The sequence below is a fragment of the Manacus vitellinus genome, unplaced genomic scaffold, assembly GCF_001715985.3.
Source record: "Manacus vitellinus isolate BGI_N305 unplaced genomic scaffold, ASM171598v3 scaffold_67_pilon, whole genome shotgun sequence".
Classification (NCBI taxonomy): Eukaryota; Metazoa; Chordata; class Aves; order Passeriformes; family Pipridae; genus Manacus; species Manacus vitellinus.
The window spans coordinates 148,073-167,977 of NW_021940737.1; the positions used below are offsets into that span (position 1 = coordinate 148,073).

General features: G+C 43.0%; 2 protein-coding genes across 4 annotated transcripts in view; one reads left to right on the forward strand and one right to left on the reverse strand.

Moving 5' to 3' along the window:
- Positions 1 to 19,905, reverse strand: part of DNASE2B (deoxyribonuclease 2 beta) — a 38,797-nt gene that overhangs the window by 7,443 nt on the left and 11,449 nt on the right. For 2 of the 3 annotated variants that reach the window (XR_003916252.1, XM_008921494.3), the window contains exons 1-5: positions 11,569 to 11,660; positions 7,867 to 8,019; positions 3,991 to 4,168; positions 2,632 to 2,713; positions 1,464 to 1,625 (exon numbers count right to left, since the gene is read on the reverse strand). Coding sequence is in view for 1 of the 3 variants with exons in the window: in XM_008921494.3 (XP_008919742.2) it covers positions 1,464 to 1,625; positions 2,632 to 2,713; positions 3,991 to 4,168; positions 7,867 to 7,979 (535 nt within the window). In the remaining 2 variants the exon portion in view is untranslated. Of the gene's footprint in view, positions 1 to 1,463; positions 1,626 to 2,631; positions 2,714 to 3,990; positions 4,169 to 7,866; positions 8,020 to 11,568; positions 11,661 to 19,905 lie in introns of those variants that run through there. The other variant, XR_003916253.1, reaches the window with a different exon arrangement.
- On the forward strand, positions 10,047 to 17,106 carry LOC103755549 (uricase). The gene is made up of 8 exons (XM_025896211.2): positions 10,047 to 10,114; positions 10,349 to 10,622; positions 11,347 to 11,463; positions 11,589 to 11,667; positions 14,779 to 14,965; positions 15,431 to 15,554; positions 15,942 to 16,025; positions 16,969 to 17,106. Exons 1-8 carry the CDS (start codon positions 10,047 to 10,049, stop codon positions 17,104 to 17,106), a joined length of 1,071 nt encoding a protein of 356 aa, XP_025751996.1.

The window sequence follows — 19,905 nt, forward strand, 5'->3', positions numbered from 1 at the left end:
AGCAAAGTTCTGCCTTGGAAAGGAAACGTAAGTCCTTCTTAATCTTCACAGCCTACCTCTGGATGAGTTTGGCATTAAAGTATCTTATTTTACCAACCAAAAATATGTGTAACTGCTTTGTATTCCAGGTGGCTCTGCAGCACATAGACTGGCTGGGAGAGCACGCTCAGGTTTTTCCACTCACGCCTCATTATTAGCAGAACTGTTAAATGGTGGTCTTGGTCCACTGCCACTGCCACCCCTGCTCATCTTCAAGCCTCTGTGCAGCCACACAGCACTCAGACAGCATGTGTAAATCCAAACCTGTCTGTATTTACAGAAGTGGTTTCCAGTCAGTTACAGCTGCCAAGCCAAATGCAAACAGAAGAGCTGCCCAAGGGTCTAGTTTGGTTTTAGGGAGAACAGAACTTGAGTTTCAGCGTCTGGATTGAATTTCCAGAAGAAATTCACTTTTCTGAACACTGCTCAGCTTAACTGTAGAAGTCCTTGCCATGGATATCATAAAGAGCTAGGGAACAAATGGGCTCATTAGACGAGTTCAGGAAAGACCAGTCCATCAGGAACATTCCAGTCTTTCTGGCTCAGGAAATCCCTGAACCACAGATTATCAGAAGCTGGGAGGATGAGGCAGGAAAAGCACTAGTGTATGCATCTCATTTTCTTGTCCTCTTTCCCTAAACACGTGCACAGATGTGTTTCCACAAACAGGAACCTGGTTTAGATTGCTCTAAGGTGTGGCCACCCTGGCAACTTGCACAGCATGTGTGCTTCATTAATATGATTTGAGGTTTGTAACCGAGAAAACAGTGAAAAAACAGTGTGAAAAGAGGTAAGGAGCATGTCAACATGACTTCTTGTAATGCCTTTTGACAGTTCTTTGCAGGATTCCAGTACCAGTTATCACTGTCAGATAGTTCTGAATCTTACAGGTATATATTTTGTTGGTTTTTTGGGGTTTTTTTTATATATTCAGTATTGGTGATTTTTGTGGCAAAAAATACCTGGGGAAATTCTAGGTGATATTTATTCCATATTTCATATTTCTGATGAGTCAAGGCTACTACTTCAGCTCAAGCTGTACTTGCCTTACATTTTTAAAACTGCAGGTGATTGTAGCTGAATGAGCTATTACTGTTAAAAATTATTAATCATCCTACTTTATGTTTCCAAAGCACTTCATATACACAGACTAATTTACCCTTGATAAGCACTTGTGACTATTATTATCCTAATAATCCCCATGGGGAGAAGGAAACAGAGTGGAAGAGCGAATTTCCCACATTCACGCAGGAAATCGTTGGATAAACATAACTGAAACCAAGAATGCTCTCTCCAGGCCCCATTTGGTTTCCCAATCTGACAACAAAGGTCAAGAACAATAAATTTTTGAGGTGAAGCCTCAAGGAAAGCAATCAGAGAGCTGTGGTGGGACAAAGGCTTTCTTAGGGCAAAGCTTTTCATACCTATTTCAGTGAACTGGTCATATTTGAAGGTTATACAGATGGCTGTCTGTCCAAAGGACTCCCCAGTAGCTGGATACCCGTAACCTTCCTCAGGGATGGGAGGGAACAGAGGCACACTGTGAATTACCCAGAAGCCTTGTGATTTGTCCAAGAGCAGAAATCCTGTAAAAGAAAAGTTACTGCTAATGAATTAAGGATGAAAAAGCCCTGAGACAATAGAGCTGTGTCCTGCTTTGGTTCTGCTGCTGTGGAGACCACATTTCAACATGTTAATACCTACAGTAAACTGGTTCTAGAGTAGATTAATGGATCATAGGAGACACTAATATTGTATTAAAATTGCATCAATTCTTTCCTGCATAGACTAACGCAAACTGTCATGTTTCATTTGAAAAAAAAAAATCTTTTCAAAACCTCTCTTCCTCTGCTCAAATTTTGTCTTCAAAAGTTCTGACTGTGACCCTCTCTCCACTGCTTATTTTCCCTTCCTTCATATATTCACTGGATAAGGGGAAATAGATTCTGTCAACATTGTGTCTTCTCTTCTAGACCAAATTCTCTTCCATTGTAAGCAGCAGAGAGACAGGCTACGCTTCCCCCCTCAGGAGGCTACTCCAGGGTGGAGCATGGCTCCTGAGCTGTCTCCATTGCTGCAGCCTGAAAATACAGCCCTGCAAAATGTGGTCATACCCAAGACAGGCTGGGCAAACCCCATCTGCTTCCTCAAGGGAACATTTAGACCTCCACTGAAGTTTATATCTAAATCTTGTTTTTCTGTAACTGCATACCATGATCTTGGCAGCAGTGTCTTACCCCAGAGAGTTTGGAGGGGTATACGTTCAGGGTGTCTTTCCCTTCACATCTTGTACTGCTGTTGCCATCAAGCACAGGATAACGTGGTTTGTACTCACTGAAAGAATCTGTATGAGTTTCAACTCTTGAAACAAAGAGTCCAAAAGCCCTAAGATCCTTCACACAGCACAAGCATACCAAAACCAAAACAGAAGCTGCAGCATATGTAACTATACAACAAACCACACATCATGCAAATCATTCTCCAGTTTTGCTTTAGGCAGGAATTTTAGTTATGCAGGTAGACAAACAGACAAGTAGATGCTATCCATAACTTTGGAAAGGAGAAAATAATAGGTTGGGACACTCCCTGTACCTTTGGTGTGTCCACTTTTCCACCCTTTGGAGTCTGATTCAGGGATCTCATCGTTGTATATCGCATAGGCAATGGTGTTCCTCTGCAGGGAAACACACACTTCTGAAACATGACATTGAGTAAAAGGAAGGCATTTAAGAGAACATCTGCTGGAAACAGAAGAATTCAGGACTCCTCTGCATGAACATCACGAGCCTAATCCTGCTCCCAGTTCAGCTGACACAGTCTTCACAGATGCTACAGTAAAATAAACCTGAAGACTCAGCATCAGGGCTCTGGTTAACATGAAGTGGAAGTTTTCTCAATCACTGCAGTAGCCCTTTCTCACAGGGTTGAATATGCTTGCTAAGACAGTTTACATGGGTTTATGGCATTTGCTTGCAAAAAAGTTCCCCTCTCTGTTTTTTGTGCCTCTCTCTGATTTAGCAATCAGATCCGGTGAAAACATTTGCTGAGTAAAAATAGACATGACAAGTGTTCTCAAGAAGGGCAAGCAATTAAAGCTTTTTTGCAAAATATTTGCATGTGGCCGCACCTTATTTCCCCTGAACAAAGAACTTCAAAGGAGTTGGGACATGCTTCCCCTCCCAATGTACTAAGAGTTTGTAAACAGTTTATTACAATTACAGTGAGACCTGCAACAGGACAGTTTTCTGGACTGACAGTATTTGACTGACTTCTGGGAATCTCTTCTACATATAAATTAATGACACCCCACCACTAACCCAGAGTAGAAATGCAAAGACATACCCAGACTCTCAACAATACTATGTAGATGGTAAAAAAATAACTACAGGCAGATCTTGTGATATTTTACAATTACTTCACACGAATTGTGTGAAGTATGAATATGTGAGGTGTCTCCCTGGGGGAGAAAAAAAAAAGGCCAACCAGTAGCATATCACTGCTGGAGCAGTCACAGTGATTTCAGGGAGAAGATAAAAATACAGATTTGATTTGAGGGGGGAAACACATGCACATAGGAGGGCTGAGGACGAGTGTCTGTAACAGTCACCACTGGCCCTGGTCTGAGTTCCAAGCCAGTTCACAGCTTCAGATATTGCTCAACATGAATTGCAGAGAAGAAGCCAAAGGGAGTATGTACCAACACTCTTTTTTGACGGGTAGTACTTTAAGTGTATGAAAAGCTTGACTAGAAATTAGAATTTTGAGGATAATTTCTAATTGTAGCCAAAACTGCAAATAGTCTGCCCACTGTCAAGGCGCTCCCCCTGATGTGCTTTAGTAGATCTGGGCAGTCAGGTCTGGCCATACCTCCATGTGCTTATTTTGGGTGGTTTCATTTCATCTGCATGTAATAGCAAGTAAACATACTAACAATAATTAAATGTCACTTGCCTTAGATTCATATGTGTCATACAGCTGCTTCAGTGTTCGTCCCAGAGCGCCCTGCGTCGTGTTGATGAGGTATTTACCAAGCTGCCACTGTGGAGCCAGGGCATCCATGTACATGTATTCCAGCCCCAGCACAGGAATCTCTCCTTTAGCATGTTTTGGTAACTTATAAAGAGCGAACCTGCAACAGGGAAGAGCAGTTACTTTTTTACCACCACCCTATTTGAATGTGTAAAGCAGTGTCTCCTTCCCACCTGAGGAAGAGAAGGGTAACTCCAGGATTGCCTCGGCTGGAGGGGGAGCAGTGCCACCAGCACGCAGTGTGGACATCCCAGCCTCAAAGCAATGATCCAGCACAGGAACCAGCTGCAGTTTGACAGCACAATACCTGCTGCAGATAAATTTGTTCTGCTTCTTAGCAACCAAGGGAGGCTGATTCAGCACCAAACTCCTGTTGGTGTGGCCAGACTGCTGTTGGTACCCCTAAAGTATTTCAGGCAGCCCTAGTTTGGTGACCACCAAATCCCTATTGCTCCTCGTTCTGGTAGAGAGCCTTGGGTCCCAAACCCAGTCTACTGTTCTCATGGTCAAACAACTTATATAAATATGGCTTTATATTAAATAGATAAAATTAGGTATTAAAATAAAGAATGCATTATCTTACATTTATACATTTCACAATCACTAAATAAGCATAAAGCACGGTGATAAAATGTTGTTCCAATCCTGCTTTTCCCAAGAGACTTGCACACTACTGAACTGTTGCAGACTGGATATTTGCAAACTTTTAGCCAGAAACACAAATCTTTTCAAAATTGTAGAGTACTCAATATTGTCAGTAAATGGCTCAGTTCATACTAAGGTCCCTGATAAAGTAAACAAGTTTTCCCATTGCACAAGTCCATGGGATTAATTGCAATATAATTAATTCAGCCACTTTCTTCAAGGGCTGTACTTGAGTAATTTGTTATTTACATCAATAGTAAGGACTGGGTGGCATTATTTTCAATCTATACTATTCACCAGAAATGCAGCCTGTGCTTAACCCTTCAAGTATATCAGGAGGAATAAGCCTTGCCCAGTTGATTTACAGTCTGAGGTTGGTCACAAAAGGCATCTCCAAATGCAGGTAAGAAGTGGCAGGAAAGTGTTCTGCTAGAAGAGGATATTTAATCTGTGGGAAATGCACATGTAGTGGGAGAAGAAAACCACACACCACTGGTCACCCTGGTAATCCACCTGTGCTGCCACTGACTGAATGATGTTCCTTAAGTACCCCAGGAGAAATAACTTCTGATGACAGATTGCAGAGAAGAAAGTGATTTATGTAACAAGGCTGGGGAGAGCTGCCCGTGCCTGTCTGTGCAGCAGGTGTCACAACAATCCCTTTATCTGAAATGAAGATTTGGAAAGGAGAGGAATAGCAGTAGTTACAGTAGTACAAGCTAAACCAGGAATTAGTAGATGAAGCCTTTCCAAACTGCTTTGAAATGTAGTGGAATATTTATGCTTTGGAGGTGTTTACAGCCTTGCATCTGACAAATCCACCTTAGCAGGTATGCTTATGGAAACACTAGTCATTGAGCTATCAGTAAATTGCTTGCCAATTCCCAGCAGATACATGTTTTGGCTCTTTCTAGAAAGCCAGCTGAGTATATTAGCAATTAAAGTTGTCTAAAAACTTTACTGCTATTTGTGCATGGGAAATTTCTCAAGAACTTAGGCATATGTGGGAACAGAGTGAAAGCTATTTTCCTAAGAACAAAGGAAAAGTGAAGCTGCTTAGACCTGATTAGCATTGTCACATTGTTTGCTTGTGACTGAACACCAGCTTACAACAAAAAATGATATCGTTACTTCTATATCACATCTTCATTTCTTCCCCTCCTCCCTACTGAAAGAAAACCAACCCAAACAATGGGGATCTGTGGCTTCAGTCCTCAACTCAACACTTCTCAGAAAGCACAGTTTTACCTTTTATTTGCAGGGAAAACTTCCCACACTGTACAGTGAGTTTGGAAGAATAAGGGAAAGACTCTAAGCCCTCCTTAGAAAGCCAAACCTGTGGCCATTTGCTCCTGCAGCCTCTGTGTGAGGTGCAGTGAAGAGAGTGGGACGAGCTCCTTCGTGGAATGAAAGCAGGGGGGAGGCACTGCATAGGGGTAGGAGCTGCCAGCCCAGCTGGGAGTACAGATGGGATCAAGTCAGATAAGGCAACTGATTCTTCCAGTTTAGTGGCAAATGAAAGGGTGTGTGAATACTAATAATGAGTAATTACGGAATACTGCAGGATGAAACCATTGGATAGTAGGAACTCACATAAAGCTCATGCTAACTGAAAATTAAACCTGCAGTGCTGTTTGTTTGAAGGGGCATCTTTTGGTTAAGAGGAAGTTCTTCTCAGCAGTTTCAGTTCTGCTTCTCCTGTCGGCTTCATAGCAACCAAATCCAGAATCCAAAGGCTGATCCTTTCTTTTCAATAAACTAGGATGATCCTGGCAGACAGCCAAGTTTCTCTTTCGTTTCGTCAGGGCACATTGAAAAGGAAATCCCATTGTCCTTCCTGCTAAATTTGTCAATAACAACAGGGATTTGCCTGTGCAGATGCCAAAGTTCCCACCTGGAACAGGCCCCATGTCACTGGCATTCATATGGAGGCACAGGTGAATTACTCCTAGCCATAGCTTTCAAAGAATTTCTCAGAGAATATGGATATAAAAATTGTCTTCATTGAAGAACTGGATAGTAAAAGTGGTTTTATATTCATTCTGCAAGGAATAATTGCAGTTTGGGGAGAAATGAAAATGAAATATCTCATACCTTTAAGTCATTGGGTAGTTGCACCAACTAAGACTGATTCTTGAAAAAATAAATCATGTTATCCAGAAATGCCTTGGCAAGGGTGACAAGTCACAGGGATGGACATCATACATTTGATGCTACACCAATACAGAGCAAAGCCAGCTTTGTGCTCCTGCTTGAGTGAGGAGCACCTGCTTTCCCTGCAGTTAGCTTTGTGGGCAAGGGAAAGGATGGGCCTACTTCTTTATCACTTGTATCCAAACTAATCATTGTTCCATGAGAAAAACACTTTTATTTTGAAACTGGTTGATATTTATCTTCGGGAAGCTTCTGTGCTCTTTTTTAAGAGCCCTCATTTCACTTTTTAAACCTGAGCTGGATATGTATTATGCAATTGTACTTTGCGTCTTCAAAGACCATTAATCCAATTAATCATTTAATACCCAAAGTCGGGCTCGCTGCTGCAGTGGGGTGGTACCAGCTATAAGGTGGCGGGGAGCGGCCCCTGCTCCTCAGTCACAGGGCACAGGCGGCTTTGCCACACTGCTGCCACCGCATCCCCCCCGGGCAGCTCAGCCTCCGCTCCCCCTCAGCCACGGCACCAACGGGACAAGTCCCCCCCGCTGCTGTTCAGGCCGGAGCTGCGAGGCCAAGGGCGGGACGCGGGCGGCTCTCCCGCCCGGCTCAGTGTCCTGTGCCAGGTGAGCCCTGTGCCAGGTGAGCCCTGTGCCGGAGCCCGGCCCGGGCCGGTGCCCCCGGGGCTGCCGCTGGCGAGCGCAGCCTTGGCACCCCTACACACGTTATGCTGCCTTTGATCATGAGGCATGAACGCTGTGTAAAACGGTGATTATTTTGCAGTTAGTCATGATGCGGGACGGTGGTTGGTTCAGAGAAATGAAATCACATTTCAATAACTTAACCTTGTTTTTCCCGGTGCAAAATTCTGCCACTACTCACAGGACTGAACTAGTGATTGCCCTGCATTGCTTCTCAGTGACCCACCCACTTCCCGCGGCTTAGTCTCAAGTGTTTTTATTTACTCACCCAGAGTTTCTCCCCGGCACGGTATTTACTTACCAGTCGACTATCTCCCCATCTTCATTCCTGCAGGAAATCTCAGCTGCCCACAGGGGCACAGAGGAGAGAAGCAAGAGCAAAGCAGGGTGGCACCATGCAGATCTTGCGGGCATTTTGGTTTCTCGGCTGCGCAGGACGAGCACCGAGTAGGCTCTAAAAGGAGAAGTGCTGCGTTAGCTGTCGGCTCCTTCCCACGGAGCAGCGAGCACACCCTGGGCGCTGCCCGGGACGGCACAGCCAGCATGGGAAGTCGGGCTCCCACAGCAAGGACGGCCATCGACAGCGGGGCAAGGGCTCCTGGGAGCCGCTGGAATCTGCTCGCAATTTCTCTGGGCAACAAAATGACAGTTGTCAAGTTATGTTTTTGACAAAACTTGTATTTTTACTATTTATAAAGTTCATAGTATTCTGCTTAAAACAAACCCAAACCAACCTGCAAGAACCCCTTTTTTTTTAGTGCTGCGTGACTGACGTATAAATTTTTTACAACTACCTGAAAAAAAACTTGGTGTTCAGACAAGCAAACCAAAATCATTTCCATCCCACTATTCTCCACCCAGCCCTCGCAGTGAGCACAGCCCTTGCACCACGCCTGCAGAAAGTTTCTGGTGCAGTGCTGAGCCCTGCCCAGTCCTGGCTCCAGCAGTGGGGACCTTCAATCACCCATGGGGATTGAGCTCATAGGGACTGACAGCTGGAGAAATGCTCTGATCTCCAAGACAAATTACTTTACTTACAATTAGTTAATTTTTAAGTGCATTAGCATTATCGAGGAACAAACATGTATGAATTGAGCAATTTCACATCTGATAATCTTTTAGCAACTCACGCATAAAAAGCTTCAATTTATATTTTGGTGTGTAAAATGTTCTTTCTCCCTCCTCATTATTCCTACATTAAAAGGGGCTGATTTACATTAAAAGATGTTGCTACCAAGTATGGGATATTTCAGAAAGTCTACTGCAATGAGCTCTGGCTATTGTAGCATAAAAGAAATACAACCTTTGCAGTATTCTGTCATCTTGCAAATACAGCCTCTCCAACACTGTAAGAGATGGGTAAATGGGGTGTGTTTGACAGAAGCAGGATAAAATTTTATAACAGGGCTTAACACAAACAAAACCAGTGATCCCAGGTAGCCAGGATTTTGGAGGTGTGGATCAAGACCTGAATTTGGCTACTCACATTCACTTCTGATTCTTTTTGCGGGAGATCAGAACCGTGACACAGCTGTGAGAAAACACTTTCAACCAGCTCAGCTCAGTGTCTTTTGTCCCTGCTCTTGGGAATTGCAATGTGCACAGACAGGTAATAAAACACATAACATGCCAAGAACACGACAGCTGTTTCCACTTTTTTTATGATTTCTGCCTGCTTTCGAAGCAACCTTCCTGCCTCTCACAGAACTGGTTTGACACTCATCGCTTCCACTTGGCCTCGGAGCAGCAGGTCCCCACAGCCCCGTGCCCAGGACAGGGACAGCCCTGGGGATGTGTAGTGCTGTCCCTGGGGATGTGCAGAGCTGTCCCTGGGGGTGTGCAGAGCTGTCCCTGGGGATGTGCAGAGCTGTCCCTGGGGATGTGCAGTGCTGTCCCTGGGGGTGTGCAGTGCTGTCCCTAGGGGTGTGCAGTGCTGTCCCTGGGGATGTGCAGAGCTGTCCCTGGGGATGTGCAGAGCTGTCCCTGGGGATGTGCAGAGCTGTCCCTGGGGGTGTGCAGAGCTGTCCCTGGGGATGTGCAGAGCTGTCCCTGGGGATGTGCAGTGCTGTCCCTGGGGGTGTGCAGTGCTGTCCCTAGGGGTGTGCAGTGCTGTCCCTGGGGATGTGCAGAGCTGTCCCTGGGGGTGTGCAGAGCTGTCCCTGGGGGTGTGCAGAGCTGTCCCTGGGGATGTGCAGTGCTGTCCCTGGGGGTGTGCAGTGCCTGCCGGGCTCTGCCGCTTCCAGGGGCTCTGCCATGCAGGACACTGACTGCATTTTGCAGCTTCTGCTGAAAACAGAGAGGGCTCAGTGCAGCACAGGGAGAGCCAGGAGCCAGAGGAGTAGGAGGTGGGGAAAGTCTGTTCTTGGTGGCAGGGAAAATCGGGAGCTGTCTCTAGAGAGAGGCAGCCCAACCTGGCAGGTGGGGTGCCCGTGGAGGATGCAGGTGTGAATGCTGCCTGCCCTCTGCATGGCTGTACCCGAGATGACAGAGTGCACTGGGACACCAGGTTCAGAAAGAGGTGATGGAAGGGAGATTCAAGAAGGTCTACAGTCAGAACTAATTCAAAGATGACAAATGAGAGTCTAGTTCACTGTTACTCCTGTTCTATCTCGCCCCAAGAATATATTAAAATTTTGTCACAGCTGTTACTGATGTAATAGTGGTCTCCTAAAGCATTTTTTCTTCCCATCAGGACTTTGAGATTTATAATGGAAATATTCTCATTATCACAGGTAACCACAGAAATAAAGGCCATAAACACTGTTTATGTTTCATTGACTGAGCATAACTCAGGCTTCTACTGAGTTCCTTTACAACTGCCGTGTATTTTCTCTGCAGATCAAGGATGTAGAAGTCCTCAACTGCGAATATGGCAAAAACACAATTAAGTTCCTTCGCCTGCATAGAGAGGGGAAGAAGCATTTTGTTAAAGAAGTGGAAGTGTGCACACATCTCCGTCTGACTTCTCCTCAGGAGTACCTGGAAGGAAACAACTCTCTTGTGATACCTACAGACACCATAAAGAATATTGTCCTTGTGTTGGCCAAAAAAAATGGGGTATTTTTTTATTTTTTTAACTAGCCTTGCTGTTTCTTATGACTTCATTTGGAAGTGTTCATTATACTTTTAATTTTAATTGGCATGTCAGATCAGCACTGAAGTCGTCTTCAGCGATATGAGAGACAAGTTCTCCTCCTCCGCTGCAGACTCCTTTTTTCCTCACAATTAACATTATTTTTGTAATTTTATCATATAAGATCCATCTTTTTTTTTTAATTTTTAGCACATAATACTTCATTATTCCTATATAGCATTTTTAAACAGGTCTCAAAGCATGAGAGACTCCTCTTAATTCTTCTAACTGTGCTCTTACTTCACCAATTGCATCTATCATGACAATCTGTAGCGCTAATTGTCTGTCTCTGTAATGAAACCCCATTTCTACCACGTTAAACTTAATCAGAATAATTACTGTTCACTATGCTGAAATAATTATTTCAGCATTATATCCTCAAAGTGTAAGGTTAGCAGTTAATTTCAGTCCAAGGATTGCAGCTCACTGTACCACAGAACAGGAGGTTTTTGATGCAACTGGAGCTGCTATTTGCAGCGTGTGCTGCAAGCTGGTCAAATGACTGGGTACAGTGCACCAAGCCAGGAATAAGAGAAATCTGTGTTTTTAACTACACTGATTCCTCTCAAATATTTACAGCAACCAGAAAAATCTAGTTTTGTACATGAGGTAATTGCTTCTTTCTAATAATGCTGTTTGCTCTCTCAGATCCCGAGTTTAGAACAATTTGCTATAGATATCTGCAATCACTTCATGACAACATTTTGCCAAGTGGTGTACGTCAAAAGCTACGTTCAAGAAGTACCATGGCAACGTCTGCACGAGGTATCTAAAATACCAATACATTCTGTTTGTTTTTGCTGTAGCCATTCCTCGCTCTCTTAGCTCCTGTTTTCCAGTTAAGATAATATTTATGGCACTTTTACTTACATGTCTGCTCTAAATTGCAGAATGGTGTTCCTCACATCCACTCATTCATATGTGTTCCTGATGGGATCCGCTTTTGTGAAGCTGAGCAGTGCCGAAATGGTGAGAAAAAAACCTGGCAACTTCCCCTACTTCTCAGTAAATATTTCTGCCAATGAGAGACGAAGGTGGCTTTAGAGAGAGCTACAGGCGTTACAGGGCTTACAGCACAGCCAAAACGCTCCACAGGTCTAAAACAAAGGACACTTCTAGAGTCTATTTTGCAGTTCTTGATCTCTGAGATGCAGCTAAAGAACTAATGCAGCTCACAATCGTATGTACATTCCAAACACAGAATGCTTACAACAGCACATCCAGCAGAACTGTTTTATATTGAGACAGGACTTAATAGCCTTCCAAGAGCAGGCTGCTTACTTTTTTACCCTATGGTATATTCTGCAGTCCCCCTATTATCATTACTCTATGCCCCACTGCTGCAGGCCAACTGCCTATAGTTTGCAGTTATTTTCAAACCCCTGTCAACGTGCTCTAATTTTATTGCCAAGATAGCTGCAGTTCCATTGCTGCAAGCCAGGCCAGCTTGAACATCATGAGCACTCAGGTCTACATGCAAACAATTTTTCACATGAAAATACTAGATTTCTGTGATACTTAAAAGACATAAGCTTTCAAGCTCAACTGTCTTGTCCATAAATTTGCATTCCAAAGGAAGTGTAAAAATTATCTTTACTTGCTATGGCTCATGACAAGAACATAAGTTCAGTCTCACTGTGATGGTGTTTCATTTAACCCATCTCTCAGACTCCTGGGAACTGAGCTGAGACCACTACATCATTTCACACAATAGGTTTAGAGGTTTTAGGCACTAGTTTGGTACCTATCTCAACTGCACTATCGTAACTTAGAACTATCTCCCATCCTACAACCAGTGGCAAGACCACTTTCAGCTGCAGACAGGGCACAAGTTTTGAAAGGCGCATTTGAGCACTGTTCCTGTGTTCCAAAATGAAGGAGGGAAGGAAGGAGGGAGGGAGGAAAAACACAAGTCTCCAGTGCCTCTTGGCCTCATCTCTTTTAATGCTACCAGTAACATTAACTACTGCTGTACTTCTGGCATCCTCAATAGTATTGACTTTGGTTTCTGGAAAATGTTAAGAAATAAATCTGAACTAAAAAAAAAAAAAGGAAAGAAAAGAAAAAAGAAAGAAAAAGAGTTTATGCTTTCTTGAAAAGCTGCTGCTCTTAATGTAAATTCAATTACATTTTTCATCATCTTGAAAATTCAGCATGAAATTCTGCAATTTCAGATTCTACACAAACAAAAAGCCTTTAAGGCTCACTGAAGAAACCACTTTTCCTTCTTAGATTTGCCTTCATGCAACCCTTTAGCTGTTTCTTTAGGATTCCCTGCCTAGGTGAACAATAACCAAAGAGAAGATATTTGAATCACTTTTATTTTTTTTCTAAGAGAATGTTCTCTATATTTAGCATCCTCCTATGCACCTATCAGCCAGACACAGGAGTTCAATTCTCAGTTAATCCTATCTTTTAACACTTTTCTCATCATGAAAAAAAAAAAAACCTAGTGAGACTTAATAGACTTATTTTTTGTCATTATATCAGCTGATAAAAGGCTCAGAGTGTTTTGGAAACTGAAAACATCAAAAGTAAGAGAGTCAACATTTGACAATTGAAGACAGCACAAGCACAAAACATACTGAAAGCACAACGTGGGCTGCTCACCTTGGAAACTCTGCCTAGGTGTTACATCCTTCAGAGTGAGCTCCAGGCTGATTGCTGCACAGCCTTTCAGTCTTTTGTTGCAAGGAGCTCTTTCAAACAAGGCTATGTATTTGACTATAGGATAAATGTATCTCCAGTTTCACTGATAGAATCTGCATTACCTGTGTATCACAGTCTTATACCCAAGCAATAAATTAATCAAGATCTGAACAAACCCCAGAATATCCTGTCCAAGGACAGTTTCTTCTTTACATCTTTTTAAGGCTTTGGTAAATAACTGGGTGATATAGGCAAAATTACAGCTATACCTCCATAGACTCATTCAAAACCAATAATGAACGTAAACAAGAAAAGACAGATAAAAGAAACATAAGACGCAGTTTCAATAATATCCAGTTACGGAGCAGTTTAAAAAAACCCAAATCTCTAAACAATCATGCAGTTGAGAAACATCTACCACAGTGGAATTGTTTCCAGTATAAATTCCTGCAAAGACATAGTTTAAAGATAAAATTTGTCAGTCTTCCCAGTCCAAGGCAGGATTACTATGCACGAGATGTATTCAAGGATTACTAGCTAGTGCGAGCACCAAGAGCAGTACAGAAACAGCAGCTTGGGCTTCAGCCACTGGCTGTCTGTACAGGCCCTGAATGAGATGAGCCTGCATGCCATGAAGTTTCTACTTTCTGAATCTGCTTTTTGGCAGTTCTGGTGAGTGAAATTTTCAGTTATCAGTTTGGTGTGCTCTAAATGACTGACTGCATATAATTTTTAGCCACCATTCAGAAGGTGTGTCAGGAGAAAACATTCAGGACACAGTTGTTTGATCTTTAGGAGATGGTAATGCACTCATGCAGCCGTGATCCACAACAGCACATTTATAAGTAGTGGCTAAGAGCAAAGTCACTGTCAGTTTGAATCTGGGGGTGGCATCTGTATCGATGCCAGTTCCTGCTCATTAGCTGAGCTGCAGGGATTTGCACTGGCTCCTCGCCCTCTCATTCTCAGGGATGCAAAACTCCCAACAGGATGGCTATGTAAAGCAAATTTCTGACTGAGGCTCCACCTTTACACAGACTGTTTTTGCACTCGTCTGTGTTTTTAGAAAAGGGGCACCATACCTCTCCTGTACACCACAGCACTAGTAGCCTATTTCATTTCCCTTTAGAGAAATCAGTCATTCCTAAGTTGACATCAGTGGGAGCCAACCCAATGCATGTCCCAGTTCCAAGCAGGTGAGATAAAAAAGCTCCCCTTAAGTGCAGGTCAATTGGTGGGATTCTCCATTTTCTGGACTGAGCTCTGACTTCAGTAGTTTTTGTCTTGCTTCTTACCATTCTGCTAACATCAGTGTGCAGAAAATTATTATCTGCTTTCTGGCTTTGTAGCTGTCACTGCAAGTATCACCCAGAGGTTTTTTTCTCTCTGCCTGAAAATGAGCTCCTATTGTCTTGTAATTTTGGATCACAGGTCCTCTGGTCGTCTTTGCTGGAATTAAAGACCTGAAACTTATGAAGACGACACAGTCTGGATTTGAAGGCTTCTATAAGAATGAACACACCACACTTCCTGAAAGGCATGACAGGATTCTATGTGGAGAGCTCTTCTGCAAGTGGTCATATGGCGAATGCAAGGATTTTGACTTTGACTGCATATGGTATATGTCTTACCAAGTAATACTGATTACCTAATCTATGGCCAGAAATCCCTCTATACAATACAGCAGGTGTAAGGGCTAGATCTGCATCTGCTGTGCACCAGCCACTTGCAGGTCTCAGTGGCGGCACTAAGCTCGTTACAAGGAGTGAGAGGCATGTCTTGGGGGTACTCCTCTCTCTGATGCTGCCTCAGTGGACAGGATTTAAATGAACAGTTCAGTGTTCAGTACAGAACACATTTGGAGAATAAAATAATGATTTTTTAAAATACTTTTAGCAAAACCGGCTTGTGAATTCTAGAGCTGGTGGGGGAGACCTGGGAAGAATTTGGAGGTGACAGGACAAATAAATCATTCCTCCACAAAGACACAAAAAATACAAAAACCCCACCTCACAGTAAAACATTTTGGATCTAAACAGAGAGAGCTGATACAAAGTTTTGTAAGAACCTGTGTTACCTCTAGGAACAAAATCCGTGAATGTATCCTTGAAGCCTTTTCCGGACCACCTGACTGTGGGGAATATTCACCCTCATATCAGAAAACTGTCAACTCTATCCAGATGCTTGTCCTTTCCAAAGTGTCACAGGTATCTTCTTTCCTCCTTATGATGTCTTAGTTAAACAACAGTGAATGTTAATTGGATGAGCGAGAAACAAACATGAGACTATTATTTCCTCTGTCAGACTGAAAACTGGTGATACAGCCAGATGGTCAGAAAAAAACATGAACACACTGAGAAGTTCCTATGCTGCTTCCCAGGTGTGAACACAACAGGGGAGAATATCACTCAGTGCTTGGCAGCACTTGAGTAAAAGTGAAAGGTGTCCTACACGACACATGTTCACTAGATTACATTTAGTCAACTGTACTGGGAGGGCTGCATTGTTCTTTTTCTACAGCAAGTGAAAAGCCTGCCAGGCTGTTGCTGAAGAGGTGCCCTAATTCACTGTCTCATCTGTTTTCATGGTTTCAGGTACAGGTCATAGAAGTGGTCTTGAACAACACTTTCTATAATGTCCTAGACATGAAGAATCTAGGCTTGACCAATGACAAAGAAGTAAGTAAATGCTTCAAATATAACTTGCCTGCACTCTTTAGAACTACTCAGCCTTAAAGCATAGCAGCACTTCTGTATACAGCAGAGCTAGAGGGAGCAAACTTTCTCATCCAGCCCCAGTAAAAGCTCCACCTTACCTCTAAGGTTTACAGTTTACAAAAGAATAATTAATTGCCTTCTTGCATTGTTGATAAAAGCTAAAGGAGCACAGTGGAATGCTTTGGACATCAAAAGGATCTGTAACAGAGACTCTCTGAAAAATCAATTCCGTTTTCTCCAATGAATTTGACTTTCAGTTATAATGTCAACCTGTGCAGTTTTAACCAAGCAAAATGAACCATGGCATCCTTTCCCATTGCCAGGCAGTGTGAAAAGCCAGCCCACTGTGGCTCTTCTTTCTGCTCCACTGGCACCACCACTGAGGCCAGGGAGCATCCTTGGTGCAGCGGGTTACAAGTAGGTCAGCGAGGCCACAGGCTGGCTCTGGGTGACAGAGCACCAGCACTCTAAGGGAGCAGTGAAGGGATGTTTCTGTAGCCATTAGGAGCTAAGGCAGGTTGGTCCAACATGGACAAGGTGCAAGCTTGGGATGAGGCAGAGGGTGAGAGATGTAGGGGATGAGATGTATTTGCTCCTTCCTCCACAGCTGCTGTGGCTGCCAGCCAGGTCCAGCTAAAGTCTGTTACAATATCCTCCTGTGAGAGAGAAACAGGGCTATTCCATTTTGCATCGACAGTCTATAGTCTGTTTATGCTCTAGTCTCCCTCTAAAGTCTTGGGATACTGCTTCCATCCTCTCCCATCCTTGCCTTCTTTGAGGTATAGGTCCACCTGGACTTGTTATAACATCAACATCCACCACTGATGTTCATAAGAGAAGGAAAGGGCCTGGCAGGTGAATTTGTCTCAAAAGTAACCCATGTGTTTGTGCTCATTCCCCTCAGGTTTTGATTCCTGTGGAAGCTCCTTATGGCTCCTGTGCTTGCACTCTTGGCAGGAAGAAGTTTTTTGAAGCACAAGGCCATGTGCTGAAAGATGAGAGGAAATGTCAGTTTGGACTGGCAGCTGCCCAGGGAAACTAAACCTCTTGGCTATGCTCACACCTTCCTGATAAACTTAACAGCACAGCTTTCCTATCAATATTTACTCGTTATTGGCCTCTTCCATTGCTGACTACTTTTCCCTCTATGATGGGATTTATGAAGAACCTTCAGAAATTCAGAAATCAAAGTCTGTTCCTGAATTTCAGTGTGATTTGCAGATTGAAATCCCCTACACTCTTTGGAAAATCCCAGCTGAAAACATTATAGCAAATTAATTTTTAAACCAGCTATTCCCAGACCTCTTAACGAAACAAATAATTTGATAACTGCAATATTTTTTGACATGTAAAATCAGAAACTCTGTATATTCTATTTATTAATATTTCTTCAGTAAAATGAATATACAGGCACAAGATCTGCTGTTTCATCAACATAACCTGTCATAACCCCTTGATGCCACACTGACCTACAGAGCTGAGGTTCTGACCCAGTGACTGAACAGGGAATCAGTCAGACATGGATTTCTTTGCACAGGAAATGAAAAACAGGAAAAAAAAGTATCTCTCATATCTCCTTTGTGGTATGAATATTTAACAGCTGTTGACTACTTTCTCTGCATGAATTCTGACTGCATGCATGCTGCTGCTGCTCATCAGATCATAAAGTTACTATATAACTACTTCTATATTAATGGCTGAGGTGTTTGAGGGTTTGGGCTATCTCTGTAGGTTTAATTAAATAATTTTCCTTAGTCTAATAATCTTATCATGACTTCTGAGCAGGCAGGAGTCAACCCAAGTAACCCTATTATTTTGAGGAGGGGTAGGCAGAAAGCCAGCCAGGCAGACAATGCTTATGTTACTTTAGTTACCCCAGGTGATGGCTTTGAACATAGAGATAAAACTATACAGTCAACAGTTCTCATCTTGCAAACTGGGCTGGCACATTTGCAACAGCAATCTCGCTCTGCTTCTAACAGTGTCTGACCACTGCTCCCACTCTCTCCGAGCACCATTTTCACAGACTCCATGTGACAGTATACAAGTCCAATGGGAAGTGCCCAAAGCAACTTCTAAAAACTGCAATTCAGTTGCCTTTGTGCCTCTGGAGTTTGGCAGACCTGCAGCATTCCTCTGGGTACAATTATTAAGTTCACAGGCACCAAGTATGAGAGAGATGTCCTGCACTGTGTGACATTCTGAGGTGCTTTGCAAGATAGAAACTTGCCTGGGTGAGCAGGACATAACAGAGGCAAAGGGAAGACACTGTTCAGAAGCCTGAGGTATCTCCTGAAAAACAACAGGATAAATGACACCACAGAGTGAAACTGTCCCAGATATGATGTTCTCTGGTCACCAGCCAATTCTGAAAGCTTTATTTACCACACTTCTAGCTTTTGCTGCAGACATTCTTGCTTACCTTGTTAGATTGTGTTGTATTGCACTTGTGGGCTTATGTCTTGCTACTTCTGCCATTTCTAGGTGCTTGTAATTTATTAATGTATCTTTTATGGGCAAATAAAGAGCAACATCAAAAAACAAACTAGCTTTTGACTCTTTACCATTTACTACTATATATAAATGTAAATATTGTAAGTAAAATAAATATTTTAATTCAGCCAATTTTACTTCAAAAAGAGACCAGTTTTGTTCCAAATGACAGTTCACTACCGACAGATGGAACAATACATGAAAAATAATCTTACTGAACATTCCAGCATTTACCTCCCTTCAAAACAAGGCAGATCTGCACAACCTACTTCCTTTCTACTTTATGAGAAATTTATTGCATTAGGCAGAAGGCTTCCTTCATTACTCTTTGTGCTTCATTTGTGGGCCTGTAAGGTAGTGGTGGACTAACGTTCATGGCAGAATGAGGACACAAAGCAGCAACCAGTTGTTTAGTGAGACTCTCCTGTGGCAACAAGCCCACACGTACAGTCATTCAGTGTGGTTTGTATAAACCTCCACAGACACGCAGACATCAGTAAGTCCTTAAAAGCATCTCGGCACAGCTCCATCCAGCTCTGCAAACCTGAGTCACTTACGTGGGCAGCTTCTAAAGAAAGGACTTGGGCAATCAGAAGCAACCCAAATTTTCCATATGGCAATTAGATTCAGATAACAGTGGCATAAATCATTCTTGAAAATGGGACTCAGACGGACTTACTTGGGCCTGAAATTTGACCAAATTCCCACAGGCTGCATCAGATTCAGTCTCCACAATGGACTTGCACTAATTTCACTGAGACAGATTTTTTTTCAGTTCCTGTCCAGAGGAGCAAGTCAAGTTGCTTACTGTGTTTTACTCAGAAGCAGCTGCGATGCTTTGCCGATGAAATCACACTTGATGCAAATGAGCAGCAGCTAGCAGATTGTAAAACTGCTATTCAAAATACAACTTCTTACTGATAACATGAACCTTACTGGTCCTGGGCTACATCCCAATAGGTTATAGGGCCTGAAATCTCCTACCAAGAAACAGGGTATTTCACACACACAAGCATATTATCATTTTAGCATCCAATTCTTCCACATCTTGTTTCTGTTCAATTCTGACAGTTCAACCACAGCCCTCCTCAGCTGCCGATCCTGCTCTGTGCGCAACCAACGTCACACAGATAAAATGCACCAGGTAAACTCGTCAGCCAGTATCCAAAACAGAGAGCAAATGTCACTGTCAGGGTCAGCACAAGTGCTCTATCTTCCCTGACTGTATTATTCTCTATATATTCAGGCTACCTGCTTTCCAACATACATTTAAAACTGTCAGTTTTTATTAACTATTCCAGCTACTTTTTCTTTCCTTCTTTAAAGTTGTCTTTTTAAAATTTAATCT

Bases quoted from the DNA above. Each gene is read 5' to 3' on its own strand.
- LOC103755549 (XM_025896211.2), top strand. From the start codon at position 10,047: ATGACAGAGTGCACTGGGACACCAGGTTCAGAAAGAGGTGATGGAAGG. The intron at 11,464-11,588 runs GTATCTAAAATA...TCTAAATTGCAG, and splicing joins CATGGCAACGTCTGCACGAG to AATGGTGTTCCTCACATCCA. The intron at 14,966-15,430 runs GTATATGTCTTA...TGTTACCTCTAG, and splicing joins TTTGACTTTGACTGCATATG to GAACAAAATCCGTGAATGTA.